Source organism: Colossoma macropomum, unplaced genomic scaffold (assembly GCF_904425465.1).
Source record: "Colossoma macropomum unplaced genomic scaffold, Colossoma_macropomum, whole genome shotgun sequence".
In the NCBI taxonomy this organism is placed as follows: Eukaryota; Metazoa; Chordata; class Actinopteri; order Characiformes; family Serrasalmidae; genus Colossoma; species Colossoma macropomum.
Genome location: NW_023494799.1, coordinates 12,685,136 through 12,708,557, shown reverse-complemented (window position 1 = coordinate 12,708,557; position 23,422 = coordinate 12,685,136). Strand labels below are relative to the sequence as shown.

The window sequence follows — 23,422 nt, the reverse complement described above, 5'->3', positions numbered from 1 at the left end:
CATAGCCACATAGCCACATCACTGGTGGGCATACCCTAATGCACATACGCTATATGTCCAAAAGTTTGTAGACACCTGCTCCTCCGGCGTTTTTTTCTGAAATATAGGTATTAATAGGAAATTTGTCCCACTATTGTCTCCAGTAACAAATTCTGCTGCTCTGGAAAGGCTTTATACTGCATCTTGTAACATTGTACTAAATGCTGGAGCAGGTCCACTGCTCCACAGCTTAGTGCTGGGGGACTTTATGCCTCTCTAGCTGACGCTTTGCACTGGGCATGGTGACCCTATGCTCTTCTGCACAATCACGTTCTATTGCTTTTGTTTTTCTATGGAGATTTTACAAGCTGTGAGTGTGCGACTGAACACCTGTGTCAGCAGTGGGTGCACCTTAAAGTAGCAGAATTCACTAATCAGACTAATCAGAAGGAGAGTCTGGATACCTTTCGACATGCATTGTATTTATATGGACAGCGGAGAGCTGACCCTGCATGCTGACGCTGAACTTTCACGGTTGAATACTTTATACGCACTGCCTTTGTAGTAATGGACTACTATTTTACCTGTTACAGAAAGTAAATGGAGTTCTTGAAAGTCCAACAGGCACAGGCAAAACCTTGTGTCTGCTTTGTTCAACGCTTGGCTGGAGGGAATACTTCAAGGACTCCATATCTGCCCGCAAGATTGCAGAGAAAATGGGAGGTGCCGAACTTTTTCCTGATAGGCCTCTGTCATCGTGGGGAACAACAGCAACTGATGGAGATGTACCAGGTACGAAGAGGAAAGAGGGCATTTTTGTATCCAAGTTTGCAAATCTTACCATCTTACATGCAGTTTTATATTAGGTTGCATAAATAAACCTTCTCACTGCTGCATGTAATTTAGCTGATAGGATTGTCCAAGCTTTGGGGAACAGTGCATGAGAAGGAAAAGGCTTTTATGGATTGGTTAATAATATAATGTTCCCTGTGTCTTCTGAGCAGCGTATTACACAGATATTCCTAAAATCATCTATGCATCCAGGACACATTCCCAGTTGACACAAGTCATCAGTGAGCTGAAGAACACATCTTACAGGTCAGTACATTGGAGGGATGTGAGAAAACAAAAAGCTACTGTTGCACTTTTGTTTGTGCTATAGAGGGCAGAATCTAGACTTTCTTCTTTAATCATCGTCTGTATCTCAATTACAGGCCAAAGGTTTGCGTTCTAGGATCCAGAGAACAACTGTGTATCAACCAAGATGTATTGAAACAGGAAAGCAACCATGTCAAGGTATGAACTTTAGTTATTTAAAAACTAGCTACCACAAAGTTTCCCACACATAGGCTATTCTTTGGTGCCCAAAAGTATTTGGTCACCCAAGTATATTTTGTCCCATTTTAACAATTTCTAAATAGAAAATATTCTGTGGTTTTCATGTGATCTTTTCCATGACCTAAACTTTTACTTTAACCAAGTACAAGTAAAGTGCTTTACATTTACAGACAAAAAACATTGAAGGTTTAACCCCCTCCTCGTGTTTGTTTCAGACTTATGTCAGTGCTTTCTAAAGCAGCCCTCAGAGCCCTCCAAATGGTCCACAGCTTTGCTTCTACCTAACTCTCAATGCATAAAGAGAAAGCAAAAATGTGAACAAAGTCTGGGGCGCCCTGAGAACCAGTTTGAGAACCACTGCTATAATTAGCTTGACAGACATGAAATACATGAAATGTGACATTAACATTATGGGAATTATAGTGTTGTACTATTGTAGCTTAATCTAATCCTGTTGTATTATAATATTTCAGGTCCATATGTGCCGAGCAAAGGTTTCTTCCCGCTCTTGTATCTTCTACAACAATGTTGATGGTAAGAGATGTATATTTTTGTAATTAAAATAGATATTTGGAAAAATATTAAAATTATAATGATTTGTATTTGTAAAAGTTACTTTACTCAGAACTTCACATGGCATGTTGAGTGAAAAGTCCTGTAAACTTGGATGAACATTGCTTAACATTGCATTTGAACAATCCTGGTGCTTTGTTGTATTATGTCTTTGTTTATGATGTCTAAATTTAGAGAAGAGCACTGACAAAGACATCATGAACTCCATTCTGGATGTTGAAGATCTTGTGAAAACTGGCAAAAAGGAAAGGTATGAATGCCTGAAATCTAAAGCTGTGGCAGTAGTTTATAAGGAATAAAAATATTTCACTGATGTTATTTGTAAGGAAGGAAAATTAGAAAATGATTTAATAATTAATATAATAATTAATAATTCATATTAAGTACATCCTGATCCGATCTAAATGAGCTGATCCAGGTACACTGTAAACAATCCTTTGTTAAAGCGGGTTCATCCAGTTTGGCTCTGTTACGGCACTGTTGTAGAGGTGAAGTGATCTAATATTATTCCCAACTAATAGCAGTGAGCCATGTTTTCAGAAGTTACCAAACAATGTAAATGTCAGCAGCGTGGAATTATTTTAAAGTGAAAAAAAAAACAGCCCAACAGGCACCGCTTCAGTAGCAGAGTTTTGACTGCAGTTAAGCTCACCAATTTTTGTCAAAACATAAATGAACACCAATTTGCATAATTCTGTCAATACAATGTAAGGAAAGTCATTAGCAATAGTTTGTGGTGAAATGCTCCATTCTAGAGAAACTCTTGAAGTCATATTTGTTTACAGTGTTGATGATGGGAACTGGAAGTGTTTAATGCCACTGAAAGCTACTTCACAGAAAACTATTACAGGAAATGGTTACAAATGCCTCAGACAGTGTTTTACAATGATTTTGAGATAACCTTTGTTCTAAAGGACTTCTTTAAAAACACATTCATGGCTGAGATGTTATAAGGCTAAATAAAATTAGTTATTTGAATTTATTGCTATTTTTCCATGTCAACATTACACATAAGCCCTCATAAGATGTGCAGATACACCAGTTGGAAAGTAAATAAAATGGCTTGACATTGCCACTCCTGGTTCCTATCACCATCACTGAAAAGACATCTGAGTTTCTCTACAAATAACCATTTCACACCAGACCACACTGAATGACTTTGTTTACATCTCAATGGTTAAATTATGTAGAAATTTTGAAAAAAAGATGGAATTCCCCCTTTAAACTAGCTGTATGTGAAATTAGAGTATGTGAAGTGTGCAGCTGGGTTATCTAAAACACAAATTTTGGATCACACACTTTGGTTCTCAATATTAAAGGACTTGGATCAGGATTGGGACATTCCTAGTTTCTGTCATCGTAAAAAACTTGCTAAGAACTTTTGCTCAGTAAACTGCATTATTTTGCAGAGTATGTCCGTATTATCTGTCCCGCTCTCTGAAGCAGCATGCTGACATCATATTCATGCCCTACAACTACCTCCTTGACCCAAAGGTGAGAAGACTGTCTCTTTCCTTAATGTGTTTCACAGGTGAAGGAGGATTGTTCTCATTTACTAATTGTTATAGCAGTCACTCAGTGGCAGTGGATTGTAATGAACTGCTTTCTCTTACAGAGTCGCCGGGCACACAACATAGAGCTTAAAGGAGCTGTTGTCATTTTTGATGAGGCACATAATGTGGTGAGGATAAGTTATTTTTTGTAGTACTGCTAAACCAATACTGCTTTGAACAGCAGTTACATCATCAGTAAATACAAGGGAACCAGTTCCATTGGCAGCCATACCTGCCTATGCCATAGCACTACCTCCATCATGCTTGACAGGTGAGGTGGTACGCTTTGGATTTTGAGCAGTTCCTTTCACTCTCTATGCTATTCTCTTCCCATCATTCTGGTACATTTGATCTTCCCCATCCAAAAGATTTTGTTCAAGACCACACAGTTTTTTTAGATGTCTTTTGGCAAACTCAGTCTATGTTTTTAAGGCTTACCAATAGTTTACATCTTGTGGTGAACCCTATGTATTTACTCTGGTAAAGTCTTCTCTTTAATTGTTGACTTTGAAGCTCCAGGTCTGCATCTTGAGCTCACAATTCATTATTCAATTTTATCTCCAATATGTTGTGTTAGACAGCTAAAATATCAGTAACTTTATTGATGTCCAAATATGTATAGACCTGGCTGTATGTGTAGCTGGCTCTAGCATTACACACAATAGACTTTTCTACTAATCTTAACTGGGGGGGAATCTTTGTCCTGTATTACAGGAGAAGATGTGTGAAGAGTCAACTTCATTCGACCTGACTCCTTATGATTTGACCTCAGCTATTGATGCTGTGGACAAACTTCTGAGGGAGCAGGCTGCAGATGTTGGGAAAGGAGACTTTTCAGAGGATTTTAATGTTGAGTCTCTAAACTCAGGTTTGGCTTATAAAAGTGTAGAACAATAAATTAATTTATTATTTTTTCTTTGTACCTTTTTTATGGTGTTAAAAAGGTAAATCTGCTCTGTGCTCTTTTATACAGGACTGAAACTGGACATCACGACCATTGCTAAAATCAAACGTAAGTAACATACATTGTATTTTTGTTTGTAGTGATTATTTGTGGTAGTTTGGCAAAAAGTCAAATTTATAGATTGTTTACCCTGGATGTAATCTGCTAATCTGCCAAGCCATGTTGAGTGTGTGAAATTTGTTTCTTTAACTTTGTAGTAGAGCTTTCAGGCTTGTCTAGCTAACAATAATAATAGAAAATTATAGACACTAAATAGCATTGTACAAACTAAATGGTCTTGCTCATTTTGTCAAATCATGTTGTTAAGTAATCTTGAATAGACTTATGTGGTTTCCGACACTGAAATATTTTGATTTTAATTATTTTTTGATAAAGTATGGCTTGGGGTTTAACATGCTTAAATTCTGTATATTATGGTAGTTTCATGCTTTGTAATGAGTTCTGATTTATCTTGCAGAAATTTTAATGGACCTAGAACTTGCCATAAATAGTTTTGAGATGCCATCAAATAACCAGGGAATTACGAAGCCTGGCAGGTTTGTGTATTATTTTTGCATGGACTATATGGGCCAGTGAGTGATTAATACATTGCTTAATGTTAGGAATGTATACATATTTCATTACACTTGTTTTTTTATTTTAAAGACCTGTAGGAAAATTTCTCATGATAAGCTCTTTAGGTGTAAAGGCCTTTTTGAATGTTTAAACATTTTATAAATGTTCCTTTTCTGTGTTGTAGACGTTCATTTTTTTCTGCTCTGTCCTAGTTTCATTTATGAACTTTTCCAAAAGGCGCATGTAAATTATGACACTAAAACGGCAGTTGTGGAGGCAATGGAGCAGATCACAGGATATTTGGCCGGAAGTAGGTAGATTAGCCCATGTGGCTCATGCAGTGCATTTGTTGTTCGCGTCCACAAACTTAATACTGATGCAGAAAATAACTCCACTGTTTGACCTAGAGCCTGGTATCTTCCTCAACACCAGTGGACTGCAGAAGGTTGCAGATATAATCCAGGTAGGTATGTTATGCAGAAACTGTGCTGTATTTTTGTGTTTGTCTCTTAATAAAAGAAACTGTTTTGATTACAATTACAATAATACAGATGATTGGATTGATGTTTGATTTGAATGGAATATTAGAAGAAGGTTCTTTTTTAAGTTGATGTGCTTCGATTTATCAGTTGGTGTTTTCAGTGGAACCTGCGGAGGGCAGTAAACAATCACACAAGGGCAGCAGCATGCAGCAATTCAAGGTCTGTCATGATTACTCATGTTTCTATTGGACCTATGAAACATCCTCCACTTTATGACAGAAATGACCTCTTAGCCTCATTCTGAAGCTGAAACGCTTGTTTTGTCTCAGGTGCATATTCATCCTGACACAAGCAATTTCAAGAAAAAGCAAAGCACTGATGTATGGGCATCTTCTTCTGTGAAGAAACAAGGTATGAGGGTCAATTCAAATAAAGCTGTTAGTGAAACAAATGAAAGAAACGAAAACTTGGTCATGAATATTAATTGTACATATTGTTTTAAATAGAAATTTTGTTGTTTTGGCTCTGTACTCCAATCCATTGGATTCAAAATAAAGCAATGATTGTGAAGTGAAAGTGCAGAATATCAACTGTAAGTCAAGGATGTCTAGGGCCTGTTCACATCTGCCTGATGCAACTGAATACACAAAATTATGAAGAATTTAACTTAATGGAGGGTATTCTTTTCCCACCGGGAGATGGCACTGCCACATAAGTACAGCGAAAAATGAAGAGTAGAAAAGAGCAGAAGAAATTCTATAATGTAAACATCCTAGCTAACCACAGAATACCACAACAGTGCATCAAGTTTCATTGCATACATTTTGTTAGCTTCAAGAACAGGAAGGTTAGGTTTTCTATGGCATTGCACAAATAACCTTTTATGGTACATTTTTTAAAATAAAAAAGCAAGTTTTTTTAGTAAAAAATTAGTATTTACAAAAAAAAGCATGTCATTTTTTAGGGCAAAATCATTTAAAAAATCATTCTGGTCATATGGACAGATGAAGATGACAGATGACATTTTATCTGTTCCAGAATGATGAAAAGAGGAAAGTGTGGAGGAAAATAAATTAGTAGCTCATGATTCAAAGTAAAGAACCTCTAAACACCAGCAATTTGAAGAACTCTGGGCATATGTGACTGCCAATTAAAGTCAGTCATCTCTGTTGATAATCTAACGACTGAATAGCAGTTGCAGGACTGACATAACAGTGTAGACCCAATAAGATGGCTCAAAATGTAGTGAACGGCGCTTGCAGCAGGACAGTGACCTAAAACTATGGCATTTTTTTTTTTTCAGTCACTACTGAACTACCCCTTGATTAGCATTTCACTCATTGAAAGAAAGATGGCAAAAAGCCCCTGAAATGAGCAGAAACTGAAAATGACTGCATTCCAGGCCTGGCAGTGGATTACAAAGGAAAGTATATGGTGTCTGAGTCACAGAATTCAGATTATAATTGATTGCAAATAATTTGCATCCAAAAATTGAAATTGACATCTACTAAACACAATGTTTACTTTATTTGTCCTTTTTCTCATGGTCCTCTGAAATCGAGAAACTGCTTAGAAAAATGGCAGTGAATATCGTTTAATTATATTAATAATTAGATACCCGTTGTTTCATTTTAAATTCGCTGTGCTAGAGTACAGAGCCAAAACCACAAAACCCCGCCATCCAGTTACTTCCAGACTCCACTGTAAATGTACGGTCATGTATGTGTCTCTTAGGGAATGTGCTGAGCTACTGGTGTTTCTCTCCGGGGTTCAGCATGCAAGAGTTGCTCCGACAGGAGGTGCGCTGCATCATCCTGACCAGCGGGACCCTTTCACCACTCTCGTCTTTCACTTATGAAATGCAGATGTAGGTCCTGGCCACTGCTCTTGCTTTCCTTTTTTTAGAGATAAAGGTACTAAAAAAGGTTCTTTAGATCAATGGCATAAAACAGCAGTTATTTTTAATATTTTAATATTATTTTAATATTATTAAAATCTAATATATGTGCCAACCTGTCACAAATTTGTGGCCATCCAGAGCCTAATAATGAGTTATCCATAATGTGGTAGAGCAGTGCCATGCCAGGTTCACAAGATGGACAAGGTTCTAGTAAGACATGTTCCTCGTTTGTTTAGTGAAATTAATGACCAGGGTCAAGGAGGACGAGGACAGGGGTGAGTGTGGGTAGGAGAGGGTGCAGTGGCACTGACTATCCGCAAAGGGGGCCTTATACTAAAATATTAAGAGAACTGTTGCCGTAGAAGAACGACCTTTGGTTCCCTAAAGAACTCTTTAAAATTCCCATATCCTACATTTTAAAATATTTTTTTTCACTTGTAACGTTTATGTACCTGAAACAGTGAACTTTCATTTTTACATGACTATTTTCCCACATTTCTTTGTGCCTTAGAATTAATCAGGCTGTTTTTGTCACTGTGTCTTTAGACTGTTGTGATTGGCTGCCGTGTATTGTGCCTTGTTCAAAAAGAAGGATGTTTATGTTTGGTTTAGCCTTTAGCATAGGAGCCCACCAGCCAGATCTGTGTGTCCGCTGGCCCCATATGCAGTGCAACACCCAGCAGCATGGTCTCGTGGCCTTTTGCTTCAACCAAGCCAAAAAATCCTGTCACCCACACCGATACATACATACAATGTGTGCAATGTGTGTGGGTGTGCATATATATATATATATATATATACATACACACACACACACACACACACACACACACACACACACACGTATATAATCAAAAAACTAAAGGCCATCATTAAATATATAGTGTATATCAGGACTTATTATTTAGTTAGGTTAGATAGAGTTAGTTAGTATCAGTATTGGTACTCTGTTTCAGCCGATATTCAAGGATCAGGTATTGCTATTGGAAAGGGAAAAAGTGGTATCAGTGCATCACTAGTTACCATGACGTGATCCCTTTTAATGAACCAAATGATGTGTTAGTAAAGAAACTTCATATGATGTAAAGCCTTGACACCATTTAAAGCTATTTGTTTCAGCTGTACATTCAGCCCAAGAACCATTTAAAAACCTTCATTTTTAAGAGTGCCAAAGTTCAAACACATTTTCTCCCTTTTCTTCAACCCTACTCTGCTGTTTCCTCCGTAGCCCCTTCCCTGTGTGTTTGGAAAACCCTCATGTCATTCAGCAGGACCAGATTTTCGTCAGCATTGTCGACAAAGGGCCGGACGGCGTGCAGCTGAGCACAGCTTTTGACAAGAGGTGGGTGCATCATTCTCTAGCAGTTTGTAAAGAACTGCACACTGTGATATTTCCCCATATTACATCAGCTTTAGTCATCCCGTACGAATAGGGGCTACACATAAGAGGCATTGCAATAACCTGCCTGGAGCGTCAAGTTACCTTAAGATTCCACTCTGGGAAAAGACAACGCAGCAGTGGTGGCCTGGTCTGCATTGTCTTCTTTCTGTGTTATTTATTTATTTATTTATTTATTTATTTAAAATTACGTTTCAAGACTTATTCTAGCATAGAAGTCTTTATTATACTTTAGCAACAGATTGAGCGTTATTAACTAGATGTGTATTTCAGATATTTAATTGTTATCATGATCACTGTCACTGATTATCATTTTTCCACTGTAATAAACAATATGCTTTTATGGGTATTTGTGTATATCAGGGGTGCTCAGTCCTGGTCCCAGAGATCTACTGCCCTGACGAGTCCAGATCAAACACACCTGGTTTTAATATTCAGATGCCCTAGAGGGCAATCATTACTCGTATAAGGTATGTTAGATTAGGGCTGGAGCTAAACTCTGCAGGGTGGTAGATCTTCAGGACCAGGATTAGGCACCCCTGGTGTATATCATCTGTACTTAAAGAAATAGGAAGAACTGCCAGTTTCATTACAAAGCAGTGTTTCTTACAGATTTTAAATAAACTTTATTGCTGAGGCAGGGAGCGGTAAGTTGGGGGACAGGGTGAGATGCTGACTGTAAAGCATAAAAAAAAAATGAATGGAATTATTTTCCATATATTTTTTTATGATTGCTATTACAAATACACAGTTTTACATTTACAACACTATGTAGTATGTCTGTCATATACAATTGTTAATAACACCTAAGACTTTTAACACACACACACACACACACACACACACACACACACACACACACACACACACACACACACAGAGTTAAGGTCAGAATTATTTGCCCCCCAAGGGTAGAATGCTATTGATGTTAACATCATTCATAAAACATTCATCTATAATATAAAGACCCTCGTTTGGTACATTTTGGATTTCTAAAAAAAACCTGCAGGATTGCTGTGTAATAAATGTACTGAAAATTGGGCTGGTCAAAATTAGCCCCAGTGTGTGTTCTTCAAGAAAATGTAGCAAATTGAATTTTTTTAGCTTTCAAACCACACCTGAACTCCGTCTGACGCGACTGATGCAATCAATCAGCATTAAACTCTACTAAATATACTCCATTGAGCAAGGCTACTGAGAGGCTAGAGTGACAGGCACCACTCTTACATTCTTTGTAATGAGTAATTTCATCATGCCATAAAGCAAAGAAATAAGTCTGGACCTCAGAAAGAAGGTGCCCATCTTAAAGGGGACGCTATACTGCCATTTCCAAGCATTTTAGGGTGTCCAGAACAGCTGTACATTGCATCGTTGCAAAGTACAAGGAGACACATTCTGTTAGAAATAAACCTGGGTGTGGTTGCAAGTGTAAGATACCTATCAAAGACTTTCCTCAGAAATATCAAGAAGAAAACCTTGATCTCTGCCAAGATGACTGTTGCTGAACTGTCCTCTTCTGGACTTTAAGTTTCAAGGAAGACTGTTGTGAGGGGTCTTCATCGTGGTGGGCTTTGAGGTCATCACCCATGGAAAACTCCATTGCTCACAGGGTGACAATCAAAGCAAGACTGAAGTTTGCCCATGACTATTTTAAATATGGGGATGAGTTTGTTCTTTGGTCTCATGAGATTAAACTGGAGCTGTTCGGGCACATGGATGTTGCTTTTGCTTGGCGAGAAAAGGGAAAGGCCTTCAACCCTAAAAACACAGTTCCCACTTTTAAACATGGTGGTGGGAGCATAATGCTGTGGGGCTGTTTTGCTGCTTCAGGCACAGGGAACCTTGTTCGGTTGCATGGGGTCATGAAGAAAGAAGATTAAGTTAACATTTTGAGGGATAATGTAAAAAAATAAATCTGCTTCAATTCTAGCTTCTCTAAGAAACAGACATTTCTTTGGGCTGTATATCAGTAAGGCTAAAGGTAGCTTAATTACTGCAAAATTCTCTCTGAATTTGCACACATCAGGGTACCTGAGCCAAGACTCTGTTCTCCTCCTTGCGAGGCTTTTTGATAAAAATAATTCTCAATTCTAATGTGTTAAGTAAATACTAGATGAATCAGTGGTGTAACTAATTTTTTCGCAAGCGCTGCTCACTCTCACGCCATTTCCTTTACTCTCTCATGCCGTCTCCTTCACTTTCTCACTCTCCCGCTATCTTCTTCACTCTTTCTCTCTCACTTTCTCCTTCACTCTCTGTCACTGTCCTGCTGCCTCCTTCACTCTCTCTTGCTGTGTTCTTTCTCTCTCCCACTTTACCACCGTGTCCTTCACTCTCTCTCCTGCGGTCACCTTCACTCTCCCACCATCTCCTTCACTCTCTCTCACTCTCCCGCCATGATTTTCACTCTCTCAATCTCCCACCACCACCTTCACTCCTCTCACTCTCTCCCAGCATTGCCTTCACTCTCTCTCCCCCTTCCCCTCCCCCGCCCGAGCTGTGTTCATGTAGTCGTCGAATCAAAGGAAAAGGATTAATAAAAATGCTAAAAAAGATTTTAAATGATCGAAATAGGCTTCCACATTCTTTGGCGTACCACTGAGGTATAACCTTTGAATGGGAAACACTGCAAAGAGAGCATAATTAGTCCAGTTTAAATGGACTAGAGTAGTATTTGAAGTATTTGAAGGGCAGAGCAAAATTATTGAATATAGGTTTTGATGGTCGAGTTCAAATGTCGCACTGTGTGTTGTCTGTGTGCCAAAGTATTGAGATACATTTAGTGTATTGTGAAAAAGTATCGTGATATATGTTTGCCATATCCCCTAGCCCTACTCTCAGTGCATTCTAAGTAACTGTATGGTGTGTTGCTTTTTTTTGCGAAGGTTTGTTCCTGAGAACATGGCGTCCTTAGGAAATACTGTTGGTAAGACTTCAATTAAATAGTTCTCTCAGTTGTGCCGAAACACTTGGCTTCCAGTATAAAAAATGAAGAAGCAAATTAAATCTATTAATCTTTTCGGTAACAATTCGCCTCTTTTTTTATTGTGACAGTAAATCTGAGTCGTGTGGTTCCACATGGCCTGCTGGTGTTCTTCCCCTCATACCCTGTATTGGACAAGACGCTGGAATACTGGAGGGTACGTATACTAACAAACTGTAGTATACACTCTTAGCAAAAAGGGCTGTATATAGTACCAGTAAGGTTCTCTGTCCTGTACAGTAGAACTCGTTTTGGTGGTAGTGTTTAACTGTTTTAAAAAGTTCTTTAGAGAACCATAAACAAAGATTTTCCATAGAAAAGAATCATTTAACAATGTAAAAAACATTTACACATTCAGATGATTTGTTGAGTTGTCAAGATTATGTATTTAACCATTACTTTTACCGAAGAACCTGTTTGTGTTTGATGTAGCTATGGCTGAAAGATTTTTATAACAAAATCACAAGAGCGGCAATTTTAATTCTAAACAACATGATCAGCCACATTGTCTTAAGACTTAAAGGACCCAAATCATTTAAAAAAAAAAAACAAACTTGGAGAGCTTAAAGTAATATGAAAACATTGTTAAAGTTTTAAAATGTACAATTCACTACCCTGTCCATACAGTTCGTATATGAAAACTTGTGTAAAATCATGTAAAAATGGCCGATTTCAATTTGTTGTTTCTGTAGTGTCACAAGAACCGATTAATTTACATATATCCACCTATTCAGCCAACAGCAGTTTAGCTTCACCCATTCATATCAAAGCTCAAGGAGTGTTTGAGCTCTGACTGCTTTTTAAATGCGGCACAAATACAAGGCAGCCAATCCGGACAGAGATTGTTAATCTTATATTGGTCTTAAAGGCACAGTAACAAAAACAGCCTGTTTAATTCTAAGGGATTAAGAGAGATTGGAAAATGGTCATGTTAAAATGACACTATTTTTGAAACTAAGTCATTTTTGGTACCTTTTGGACAAAAAATAAAATACAATAACAATGTAGGATGTGGCCCCTTACCATATTTGCATGAGTGAGACCATGTTCAGTGTTCAAGAGTCAAGCAGAAAAAGTAGATATGGTGAAAAAAATATCTTGACCTTAATTTATTAAAAAAAAAAAAAAATGGCCATGTTGGTCATCAGAATTGCAATTAGATATTTTCTCCTAAATGTTCAGCCCTAGGTGTAGTAGGCGTAATTTTTCCCATTATAACAATTAAATAACCTCTCTTTTACTGAGTCACCTCCAAAGCAGTAGTTTGGCCAAAAAATTTACACCAATTCCCTCTAACGTCAACTATTGTCGATCAGCCAAGACCATGCTTTGTTTGGTGAATAGTACTGAAGAAATTCTGACTTTCAGATGGTTATTGCCACTGTTTTTAGCTGTGTGACATATTACTGTCAATTTTTATAGATAATGGTGTATAATACAGTGCCTGAAACTGCATAAGCAAGTTCACTTAAAATCACTTAGCTATAAGCTGTAAGCTGGCATTATTTACTAAAGAAACTAGCACTGTCCCTTTTTACAGGGTTTGAATACTTTTTGATATTTCTGAACAAGTACTTGAATACTTGTTCTCAAAATTACAGCTAAAAACAACATTTGAAGCTTTGATCTGTCTGATACAGATACACTTAAATTTTAATCAGTGTTTCAGTACACACTGGCTGTGACAGAGCCATGTCTATCACAACACGAGCCCTTCTGACCTGTTGGGGTTTTTTTTCCACATACTTTGTTGCACGTTGAAGCAAGGTGACGAGGATGCCAAGAATTTATGATGCACTTAGCTAAACCAGCTAAAAATTATTTTATATTTTCCTTTGCAGATTAAATATATTGTAGTTCAGGCTACAGTTTGGTGGCTTGAAAAAATACCTACGAATACTAAATAGATAACTAAACATAAACGTAACAAACAAATTCTCGAGTATTTACATTATTTGGGCCAGCCCGAAAAAGAAATCAATTTTTGGACCCTAGGAATGTCTTAGCTGATATGTTTTTTACTGAGCTATCACTTTACGAACATTCATGTGATATTATAAAAATGTTGGAAAATAAATGAAAAGAATTATGCAAAAGGATGTTCCTTATCTGACTCAAACAGGCTAGCGGCCATGCAGACCGCATAGAGAATATGAAGCCCATGTTTGTGGAACCCAAAGGAAAAGGCACATTTACGGAGGTATGTCTCTTGCAGTGCAGTTCTGCAGGTCGTGGCATGGTTTTTGCCATCACCCCCCCTTACAATACCTTTAACAGTGTTATCAATCATAATTGCTCAAATATTCCTTTTCTTCCAGGTGATTGATGGTTTTTATGACAAAGTGAATGATTCAAAGTCAAATGGAGGGAGCTTCTTTGCTGTATGCAGAGGAAAGGTAAGAGAACAAGATTTTTGCATGGGAAATACTTTATAAAGACTTTCAATAGACCTGTATTGTACTGAAATGCCTATTACATTATCTGTTTCCAAGGCGAGTGAAGGATTGGACTTTGCAGACACATATGGCCGTGGGGTGATCATCACCGGTCTTCCCTTCCCTCCTAGAATGGACCCCAGAGTGGTATTAAAGATGCAGTACCTGGACGAGATGTGCAGAAATAAGACCAGTGGCAAGCAGGTAGCAGGTTCTGTAAAGTTTCAGTGCAAGGCTTGGTTGGACCACATTTGGTCTGAAAATAGGGTTTACTCTGAATGCACTGTCTTGTGTTCTTGTTAATATATTGCATATGCATTAACTAGCTTGGGTGTCTGTGTTCAGTACCTGTCTGGGCAGGAATGGTACAGGCAGCAGGCGTCCCGCGCAGTGAACCAAGCCATCGGCAGAGTGATCCGCCACCGTGAGGATTACGGAGCCATCTTCCTCTGTGACCACAGGTCAGAGCTCATCGCAGAGTGACTGAGAAAAATTCTTGCTAACACTTTTTATTTTGATGGTCCCTTATAGATAATCTACAAATCTGCAAAACACTGAGTATGCTTAGCACATGTATATGGATACACAATACATCTATGGTCCATAAATACATTTGTGTATACAGTATATGTATCAAAAGCTGTGTTGCTAAATGTGCAGTGTTTTAAAACATCACTTTATTTCTTGGGATTTCTTAAAATGCAAAACATAACTGTAAATTCAAACTGTTTTCAGGTTTTCTTGCACTAACTTGCATGCATTATATTTGTCATCAAAAATAGTTATCAAAAAATAATTATAAAATATTTTTAACATTTGATTTATCATCAGTTGTGCGTTTAGGATAAAAGTAGAGCACTCTCATCATTGTGCCCATGTTCATGATTAATGACTATTTTACAGACATTAAGTGTTTAGTTTTTGCATTCAGGTTAATTGTCCCTGAAGCTTCTCAAAGCGGTTTAAAAATAGTTTAAATGCTATTTTTGTTGTCACTGGGAAATGATGGAAAATTACATTTCAAAACAAACAATGGGCCTCATTCACCAATATCTATCACCATATCAAAGTTTTTTCTTAAATTTGTTCTTGAGGAAGGTCCTAAGAAAAAGTCTATGTCAGATTCATGTTGTGTTCTTTAACTGCAGAATTGTTTGCACCTTTGTGCTCTTGACTGTGTGCAGATTCTGTTCTTATGTAAGAACAAATCCCAAATAAGAAAACATGGGTGAATGTCTGAATCTTCATGAAAAGTGAGTTTTAAGAAGAAATTTCTTCTTAAGAACAGTTGGTGAATGTGGCCCAGTATCTTTTTGGTCAGAACGCAATGCGCACCACTTGTTCTGAATCCTCCCCCTGAGCATGATTGGTCCCCCAAGTTCTTTTTAAGTACACTTAACACTGTGTTCAGCAGTAGTTTGATTTTATTCAGTTATGTCGTTGTTTGAAACCAGTTGTCGACTTTAAGGTTGTGGATGTTCGGTTTAAGGTAACGGAAAAAACTCGTGACTGGTCACTTACTGTAATTGATAACAGAAGAATGAGGAAATCAGATGCATGGTTGAAACAATTATTAGATTTTATCTATCTATAGATATCGGTTACAATAAAAACTCAGCGACAAATTTTAAATACATTTTCAAAGCGACGTCCAGTCTAAAGTGACTTAACAGGGCAGCAGTTCACTAATATTGGTGCACCTATGTGAGCAGATAGCATAGGAAAAGCAAAAGAACAGTCACGGTTGAAAGTTAAATACGGAAGTGTGAGACAATTTTCTTAAAGTGAAGGATAAAGTAGTCACATACAACATATGCAGATGTGACTTCAGCAGCTCATCCTGTCACAGCTTTACATACATTAGCTACAAAACTAGCTTAAAATACTCTAATTGTAAACATAGTGCATAGTCTAATTGTAAACATAGTTTCCTGGAAACCTTTTTACACATAGCTCATCTAGTGAACTAGCATGATGAATGTTAAACAGGCTACAGCTTCATTTAACCAGAAGAGCTAATATGTTAATCTACATATTTATTATTATATCACTTACTGTTAGCTAGAGTTGGACAATATGGGAAAAATCTAAAATTGCGATAACTCAAGAAATTTTCACGATACATGATATGTCACAATATTTATTTTTTTCAGGCATCTTATCAGTTAGAACAGAGAAAAAAATTACCTGTAGTTTTACATTTAAAAAAATACTATCAAGAACTATGAATACAATGATCTTACCGTACTGTGTTACGCTAAATTCAGTTAAATAGAACTAATTTTGCTCTCTTCACAATAAAACATGCAGTTGGTTAGTTATTTGCAAAGATTGATGATACACAACATGTTTAGAGACCACATTTGTGTTCATAAATATAAGTGTAAGCTGTTGCATAATTTGAATTTGAGGGAAACATTATTGTGCATATGATGGTGTTTTGTGGGCAACCATGCTTTAGATTTTTGCCAAATTTTTCAAATGGAAAAAATGGAAACTCAACTGCAGAATTGAAAGTGATTGCGTAACTAATGTGGAATTAGTTAAATATCAGCAAAATGAAAGTCATAACTTCTAAGAGTTAGTAGCTATTTAGGGTAATGTAAGATGAGCATCTGCAAAGCATCCCCAGTGGACCATCAAAATGAAGTGGTACAAAATTAAGCTGAGAATAAATAACATCAAGTTTCTCATGTAACACTTTTAAGGTATGTGCTTTTCCTCTCTAATTACAAATGTTGTCATGTTACTTGACTTTGTTTAATCTAGGTTCAAATATACAGATGCACGAGCCCAGCTCCCCTCTTGGGTTAGGCCTTATGTACGGATTTATGATAACTTTGGCTCTGTGGTCCGGGATGCCGCACAGTTTTTCCGGGTTGTACAGAAACTTGTGAGTAACAATTTTGTGTTATCAGATTGTTATTAGTCTTAATTAAAGATTAAATTCAGTTGTTGAAGATGCTGATTTATTGATTCTGATGCTGGTGTTTCGTGTTTGTTAGAGGCCAGTACCACAGAAGAAGGTAAAAGACGCACAGTGTGGGAGTCAGTTAGTTTCAGATGCTGGCCAGGGTGGAGGGTGTCTTCGTTCAGCTCAAAGTCGCTGGCAGAGTAGCTCTTCTCTGAAAGCCAAAGTGCTAGACTCTCATGTGCCCAGCCTAAAGAAAAGAAAGCTGGGTAAGATCTTCTCTCATTGTCTTTAAAGAAACAAGACATATTAAGGACAGCTGTTCCCCCCCCCTCCACATACCCCCACCGACACCCCCACCGACACCCCCACCGACACCCCCCCCCCACACATACCCCCACCACCACCCCCAAGTAAAAACAAACTGTTTCACTACATAAAAATTTTAAATGTCTTGTATGTCTGACATGTCTTGAAATGTTGAGGACTATGACAAGCAACCTGAATATTTTCCATCCTTTGCTGATGCAGAGGACACTGGCAGAGATGGGACAGCCAAGCTGTGTATCCAGTACGAGATGGACATGAGCTCCAGCAAGAAGAAGCCTCTGAGTCTGCTTGATGCCCTGGACAACAGCGAACCCAGACTAGAAGGGGAAGATGACATTGGAGGGGAGGAGAGGGTGACAGAAAAATCTTTGTGTGAAATCTTTGGCTTAAATAAAGCCAAAGATCTCCTCCTATGACCTCATGTTTTATCTAAACATCTGTTTCATTAGAACCTTTTGATTGCTTTTTTTTCTCATCTTGTTACACAGGCCAGCCGCTTGTCTACACTATCTCTACAGTATGATAAGCGATTGGATGATGAATCCAGGGGTGGGAAACGCAAAATCAGAGTAGTTCAGGATCGGGTAACTAAACCTCTTTTGTGCTGTTGGTGTGTTAATTCATATTTAGTGTAGAAAAAGTTATAAGATGCTGCCAGCATACATCATGTTATGTTGAATAGATTTGTACCTGACATTTATTTTAGAAACCTGTGGAGTCCAGCGCAGCAGGCAGAGGCAAGACTTTCATGCTGGAGCTGAAGAAAAGCTTGAGTCAAGATAGTTTCACAAAGATCATGCATGCCCTCCAGGTGTACAAGGCAACAGATAACCTTGATGACCTTGTCACAAAAGCAGCAGAGCTCCTTTTACAAGACCCCAACACGCACAGCCTGCTTAGAGGTATGTCTGAGAATGTAGATGTTGATACAAACAGTACTAGTTAAGTCATACACACACATACTGTTGTATGCAGTAGTTTGGTCTTCTCTGGCCAAATTACGTATTTTTGCTGAATGTTGTGAAAAGAAACAAACAATCTCTGAAGCCAATTGTTTTTTTAAGAATAACATTTTCTGTATATGTTGATGCATATATTTTAGTTTGATTCACTTAGAAATAGAAATAGAAAAAAATGAAATGATAATTGTGGTATGTGCAAATGTTTGGACAGCCTGCTAAGTCACTTCTTCGAAACACCCCTTTTTCTGTAGATCATCGGTTGCAAAAACTTCACTGCAAGTTAGGAGTCTTTCTGATCTTGGTTTAACATTGGGCACTCACGCTTTCTAGTTCTACCCAAATCTACCCACTGATTTTCAATTATGTTCAAGTCAGGGAACTATTAGGGCCATTGCAAAAGCTTGCATTTCTTAAAGTAGTTCTTGATTGATTTCGAAGTAATGTTTTGGATTATTGTGCTACTATAGAAGCCAGACTCTTTTCAGCTTCAGTTTCTTGACTGATTGTCACATTTGCTTCAAGAATTTGTCAATATTTAACGGAATCCATTCATCCATCTATACATGCAGTGTTTCCTATGCTCTGGCTCCCACACAACCCCACAGCATAATAGATCCACTTCACAGCTGGAAAGGTGTTCTTTTAATTTTTTTTCTCTCCTCCAAACATACCTTTTGGCCTCCTTCACAAAATATTTTCATTTTTACTTCATCAGTGCACAGCACTTGTTTCCAAAATAACTCTAGCTTATCTAGATGTTGACCTTTGTGAGGAAGTCGCAGGTTCCTTTTGATGACTCTTCCATGCAGATCATGTTTGTGCAAGCAACGTTGCACGGTAGAACAGTGCACCACCACTCCTGTGTCAGCAAAACTTTTTTGCACGTTGTTTGCTGTCATTTGGGGGTTTTGCTTTGCCTTTCTTACCAGCATATGAGCAGTTTTTTGGTATTCCAGATCTTGTTCTGGCTTCCACAGTTCCCATTTCTTAATGACATTTTGGTCAGGGGAAATTGCAAGCTCAAAGCACTTTGATATCTTTTTTAACCTTCCCTGGCTTTGCAGGTATTATTAGCTTTATCCTCAGCCAGCAACTTAGAGGATCCCATGGTTTTTGACTGTTATCACAAGGTTTGAAGAGTCAGAGTATTTATTATGCTCAGTAATTGTCATCAGCTGACAGTTCCTAATCACAATTTTTGACCTGCCAAACCAGTCCTAATGGGTTAAAGCGAAATGAGTAAATTCAATTAAGTTCTGAGTTTTAACAGCTGGACCAAATATGTAATACAATTTAAAGTAAAATTTTTATCATTTGCAGATTTTTTTTAATTGGTTGCTGCAGAGCTGAACCTAGCCTTGATTAATTTTGCCTGTAATGATCCCTGATGAAGTGGAGCATGGTAGCAGTCTCTGTTTCCTCATGTTTTAGCAGCTTCCTTATTATTGCCTTTTAACTCTTTTAAGAGAGTACATAGGTTTTGCAGATTTGTTTGGTTTTCCTAAATGTCTTAAAGTCTGTATTCAGTACAGGTTGGCTGTTCATTGAGACTGGTTGCATGAACCACAGGAGGATGGCAGTAAATCCTGGTCACTTTTCTGTGATTATTTAATGTGCTAGAAGGACATGTATCAGAAAAATACAGTGACCCCTTCCCAAAATCCGCTGGATTATTGCTCTGTCTTGTTGATATTGTTTCCTGAAAACAAGAGCAAGCTCAGACTTATATTCCACCATGTTGAGTGATGAAAAATGTCTTTTTCTACCCCACACTGTAACATTAGCACAGCTTTTGCTAAATAAAAATACCTGCTCATTATTTACAGTTTAAACTTCTAAGCAGTGCCACCCATTGAAATATACATGTAACTTATCACAATCTTTTCTGAGCCAATAAGATGGATCTGAAATAGGTGCATGAGGTGCATGAACCCTCTCTGTTGGCTACTTTATGCAGCCCACATCTCGGGTTCCACTGGGACACGTTCTGATCTTTGTGCCTTCATGTATAATTTTTCTCAAGGGCTCTACCAGTTTATTCGGCCACACCACAAGAAGCAGTTTGATGAGAAGTGTCAGTTGCTTACGGGCCAGGGCTGTGGCTACAAGCCTGAGCACTCGCTGTCTAGGGAGGAGAGGGAGACGCTCATGCAACAAACAGGTAACGTGCTCACTGTTACGTGGTTCCCTGTGTTTTGTTTTTTTTTCTTTTTGTTTTCTAAACCAGAGAGAACACCTAGCCATCAAAACAATGGTACCATCAAGGAAAATGGTTGGCTGCTGCTTGCTTTAGCTGTACATTCTTTTCTTTCAGCCAAAGTGAAGACTTCTGAAATGGGCACAAGCAAACAACTAGACTCAAGCAAAGAACTGAATCAAGGTGGCTCTCATCTGGGAACTCACAGTTTGTGTGGAGGTATGTATGTCCCAACATCTTTTGTTTGTGTAAAAGCGAAACAATATGGACAGCTTAGTAATGTTGTGTTTAAACAGTCATATGCAATGTTTGGGTACCACTGGTCAAATTACATGTTTTATTGATTGTTGATAAGTGAAAGGTTAATACATCCTCTACAGAAAATAAACTTAAATATGACATCTTTCTTATATATGACCATTTTAATGCACAAGTTCTATTTATTTGCTAAGTTTAACATATTGGAAAAAAAAGTTAATGCCTTAACTTTTGCACAGTCCACATTTTAAGGTTTATTTTTTCCCAATATGTTAAATTTAGTCCATAGTAGTGCATCAAAATATGCAGAATTTCTTTGTAGAGAATGTGTTTGTAAACCTGACTTTTGCATATTACTCTATTACTACATATTGCAAATGTGATGCAGCTTGCAATTTATTTAAAATGCTTTGGTCTGTCTATAATGTGATATTGTTAAAGACTGCATTCATTTGCATTTTTATTAGTGATGCCCCAAAATCAAAATTCAAGATGCACCTAATGGAAAGAGTTGTTGTAGGGTTTTTCTGTACTAAATGTAATAAACATAACAACTAAAAGTACATTGCATTCTTAATAAAATCTGCTTTCAATAAAACACGTTACATCAAATAAACTTACTAAAATACAGAATGTAGACTACAGAATGTATCTGTGAAATCCGGAGAACAGTTAGTTATCCCAGGCATTGTATTCTATTTTTTTTTTTGTTTTGTTTTGTTTTACTTTGCACTTTGGATCTATCATTAGTAACTTGTTTTTCAAATGATTAAAACCGGGGTGACAGATGAAGTCATCGTGCTAACTGAGACTTTCTGCTTCTGTTGTTTTACTGTATTATGCATATTGAGCACGATATTGTGCATTGAAGTGGCATCAAGCCTGTAATGTAGAAGTTCTTGGGTGTTGTACATGTAGTCGGTTATGTGCAATGATTCTAATGTTAGACACAGATTTGCATTTTTCCATCACAGTACATCCTGCTGATACTCAGGATAAACAGAGATTATAAATCACTTATCTAATATCCTTCATATCCGTCACTGTGAAATAGTTCCACACAGCCACCTCCCCACAGTGTTTTTATTCACTGTTTCTCATTTTCGGTACAGTTAAAATTGTGTAAAATCTTTAGTGATTGTGACACTTTTGTTGTTGTCCTGTTTAATTTTTTGTGGGTGGTTTTTGGCCAAACTTTTCATACCTTTTTTCACACACAGAAAGTGCTATTTTTGAGCATTTTCAGCCATAATTTCTGATGGCCAAAAATGTTTATCTTGGGTGTTAGGATACCTTGATTCATTAAAACACCACAGTAGCACTCTGAAACTGTGATTTGTCACAGTGCTTGCAGTAAACAGTACAAAATATTATGATTGGTTATCGGGCTCATTGGCATATTGCAGCCTTCAGCAAGATCAGTATTGCAAATGGCAAAATTGCAGTAACAACTGATATTTTGTGCAGCCCTAGTTTGTAAAAATAGAATATATGGAATGCACTGTATTCCATCTGTATCAGTGTTTTTTTTTCCATTCACAGTAAATACAAGTGTGAAGGACCAGAAACTCCAAAAGCCACAGAAGTCAGGCAAAGACAGTCAGTTCAGCGCGACCCTGCTCTCTGATATAAAACAGGCCATTGGTGCTGAAAAAACCAATCAACTGTTTGTAGCGCTGCAGATGTACAAGAAGACATATAATTATGAGCAGATGGTATCAACAGTTGTGGGGTTGCTGACGGAACGAGACGAAGACATTGTGCTTCTAAAGCGTGAGTTTCTTGATCTACACCTAGAGGCAGTAACATCTCCCTGAAAGCCTTCCGGCATTAGTTTTTTTTAAGATGTAGAGAAATATGAAAACTTAACTGTTGATGTTTCCTTGGTCTTGTTTAGGGTTAGCTGTGTTTATTCCACCACACCATAGTCAGCAGTTTTCTGAGATGTTAAGATCTTTGACTGGGAGTGCCTTAGAGACCTGCCAGGACTCAGAAGAGGCTTCCAATCACCCAATTCCAGGTAGAATTCAGATCACACTTGTCCCGGGTCCAAGAACACGTATTTGCTAATCTCTGGTAATTCTCATGTTCAAGTCATTGTTATAAAGACCTAACTGATTATAAAATAGATAGAAGCTAGACATGTTGATGTAAAACACTTTGTTATGCAAGCACAATAAAATATTGATTTGTTTCATTTTATTTTTCTCCAGTTTCACAACTCTCTGCAGGAAAATCACAGAGCAAGATATCATCCTTCTTCTCCTGACCAGAAGACCATACGGATTCATTTGGTTTAAAGGAAAAAGCCCCATCTACTATTCTGATTCTATCTCCATATGAAGCAGAGCAGTTAGTTTATTTACATTTTGTATACATGTACCATACATGGCAAAAATAATGTAAATGTGTGCTTTTATAAAACTGTAAGTTTTAAATTCACAGTGGAATTCCTTTCCTTTCAAAGATACATGAAAATATTTTTGTACTTGTACATCATCTCATTTAAGATTTGTGACTGTATGATGAACTATATAAAGTAGTATATAAAGTGTTAAAATGCTATATATCCATTTGTTACAATTTTTATTTATGTAATAAAG

The 23,422-nt window shown here is 37.5% G+C and overlaps 1 protein-coding gene across 2 annotated transcripts in view; it reads left to right on the top strand.

Moving 5' to 3' along the window:
- Window positions 1-23,422, top strand: part of rtel1 (regulator of telomere elongation helicase 1) — a 26,827-nt gene extending 3,405 nt beyond the window's left edge. Inside the window, exons 4-35 of one of the 2 annotated variants that reach the window (XM_036585830.1) lie at window positions 573-771; window positions 984-1,077; window positions 1,194-1,275; window positions 1,791-1,851; window positions 2,065-2,140; window positions 3,300-3,384; window positions 3,506-3,571; window positions 4,158-4,311; window positions 4,417-4,455; window positions 4,865-4,943; window positions 5,175-5,272; window positions 5,370-5,425; window positions 5,592-5,663; window positions 5,774-5,855; window positions 7,179-7,311; window positions 8,573-8,686; window positions 11,629-11,669; window positions 11,798-11,883; window positions 13,849-13,926; window positions 14,045-14,122; window positions 14,219-14,365; window positions 14,507-14,622; window positions 16,931-17,054; window positions 17,167-17,341; window positions 17,604-17,755; window positions 17,891-17,986; window positions 18,109-18,304; window positions 20,388-20,525; window positions 20,679-20,780; window positions 22,362-22,592; window positions 22,717-22,839; window positions 23,033-23,422. In XM_036585830.1, coding sequence (XP_036441723.1) covers window positions 573-771; window positions 984-1,077; window positions 1,194-1,275; window positions 1,791-1,851; window positions 2,065-2,140; window positions 3,300-3,384; window positions 3,506-3,571; window positions 4,158-4,311; window positions 4,417-4,455; window positions 4,865-4,943; window positions 5,175-5,272; window positions 5,370-5,425; window positions 5,592-5,663; window positions 5,774-5,855; window positions 7,179-7,311; window positions 8,573-8,686; window positions 11,629-11,669; window positions 11,798-11,883; window positions 13,849-13,926; window positions 14,045-14,122; window positions 14,219-14,365; window positions 14,507-14,622; window positions 16,931-17,054; window positions 17,167-17,341; window positions 17,604-17,755; window positions 17,891-17,986; window positions 18,109-18,304; window positions 20,388-20,525; window positions 20,679-20,780; window positions 22,362-22,592; window positions 22,717-22,839; window positions 23,033-23,088 — 3,429 coding nt within the window. In that variant the 3' untranslated portion in view covers window positions 23,089-23,422. The remainder of the gene's footprint in view (window positions 1-572; window positions 772-983; window positions 1,078-1,193; window positions 1,276-1,790; window positions 1,852-2,064; window positions 2,141-3,299; window positions 3,385-3,505; window positions 3,572-4,157; window positions 4,312-4,416; window positions 4,456-4,864; window positions 4,944-5,174; window positions 5,273-5,369; window positions 5,426-5,591; window positions 5,664-5,773; window positions 5,856-7,178; window positions 7,312-8,572; window positions 8,687-11,628; window positions 11,670-11,797; window positions 11,884-13,848; window positions 13,927-14,044; window positions 14,123-14,218; window positions 14,366-14,506; window positions 14,623-16,930; window positions 17,055-17,166; window positions 17,342-17,603; window positions 17,756-17,890; window positions 17,987-18,108; window positions 18,305-20,387; window positions 20,526-20,678; window positions 20,781-22,361; window positions 22,593-22,716; window positions 22,840-23,032) is intronic. The other variant, XM_036585832.1, reaches the window with a different exon arrangement.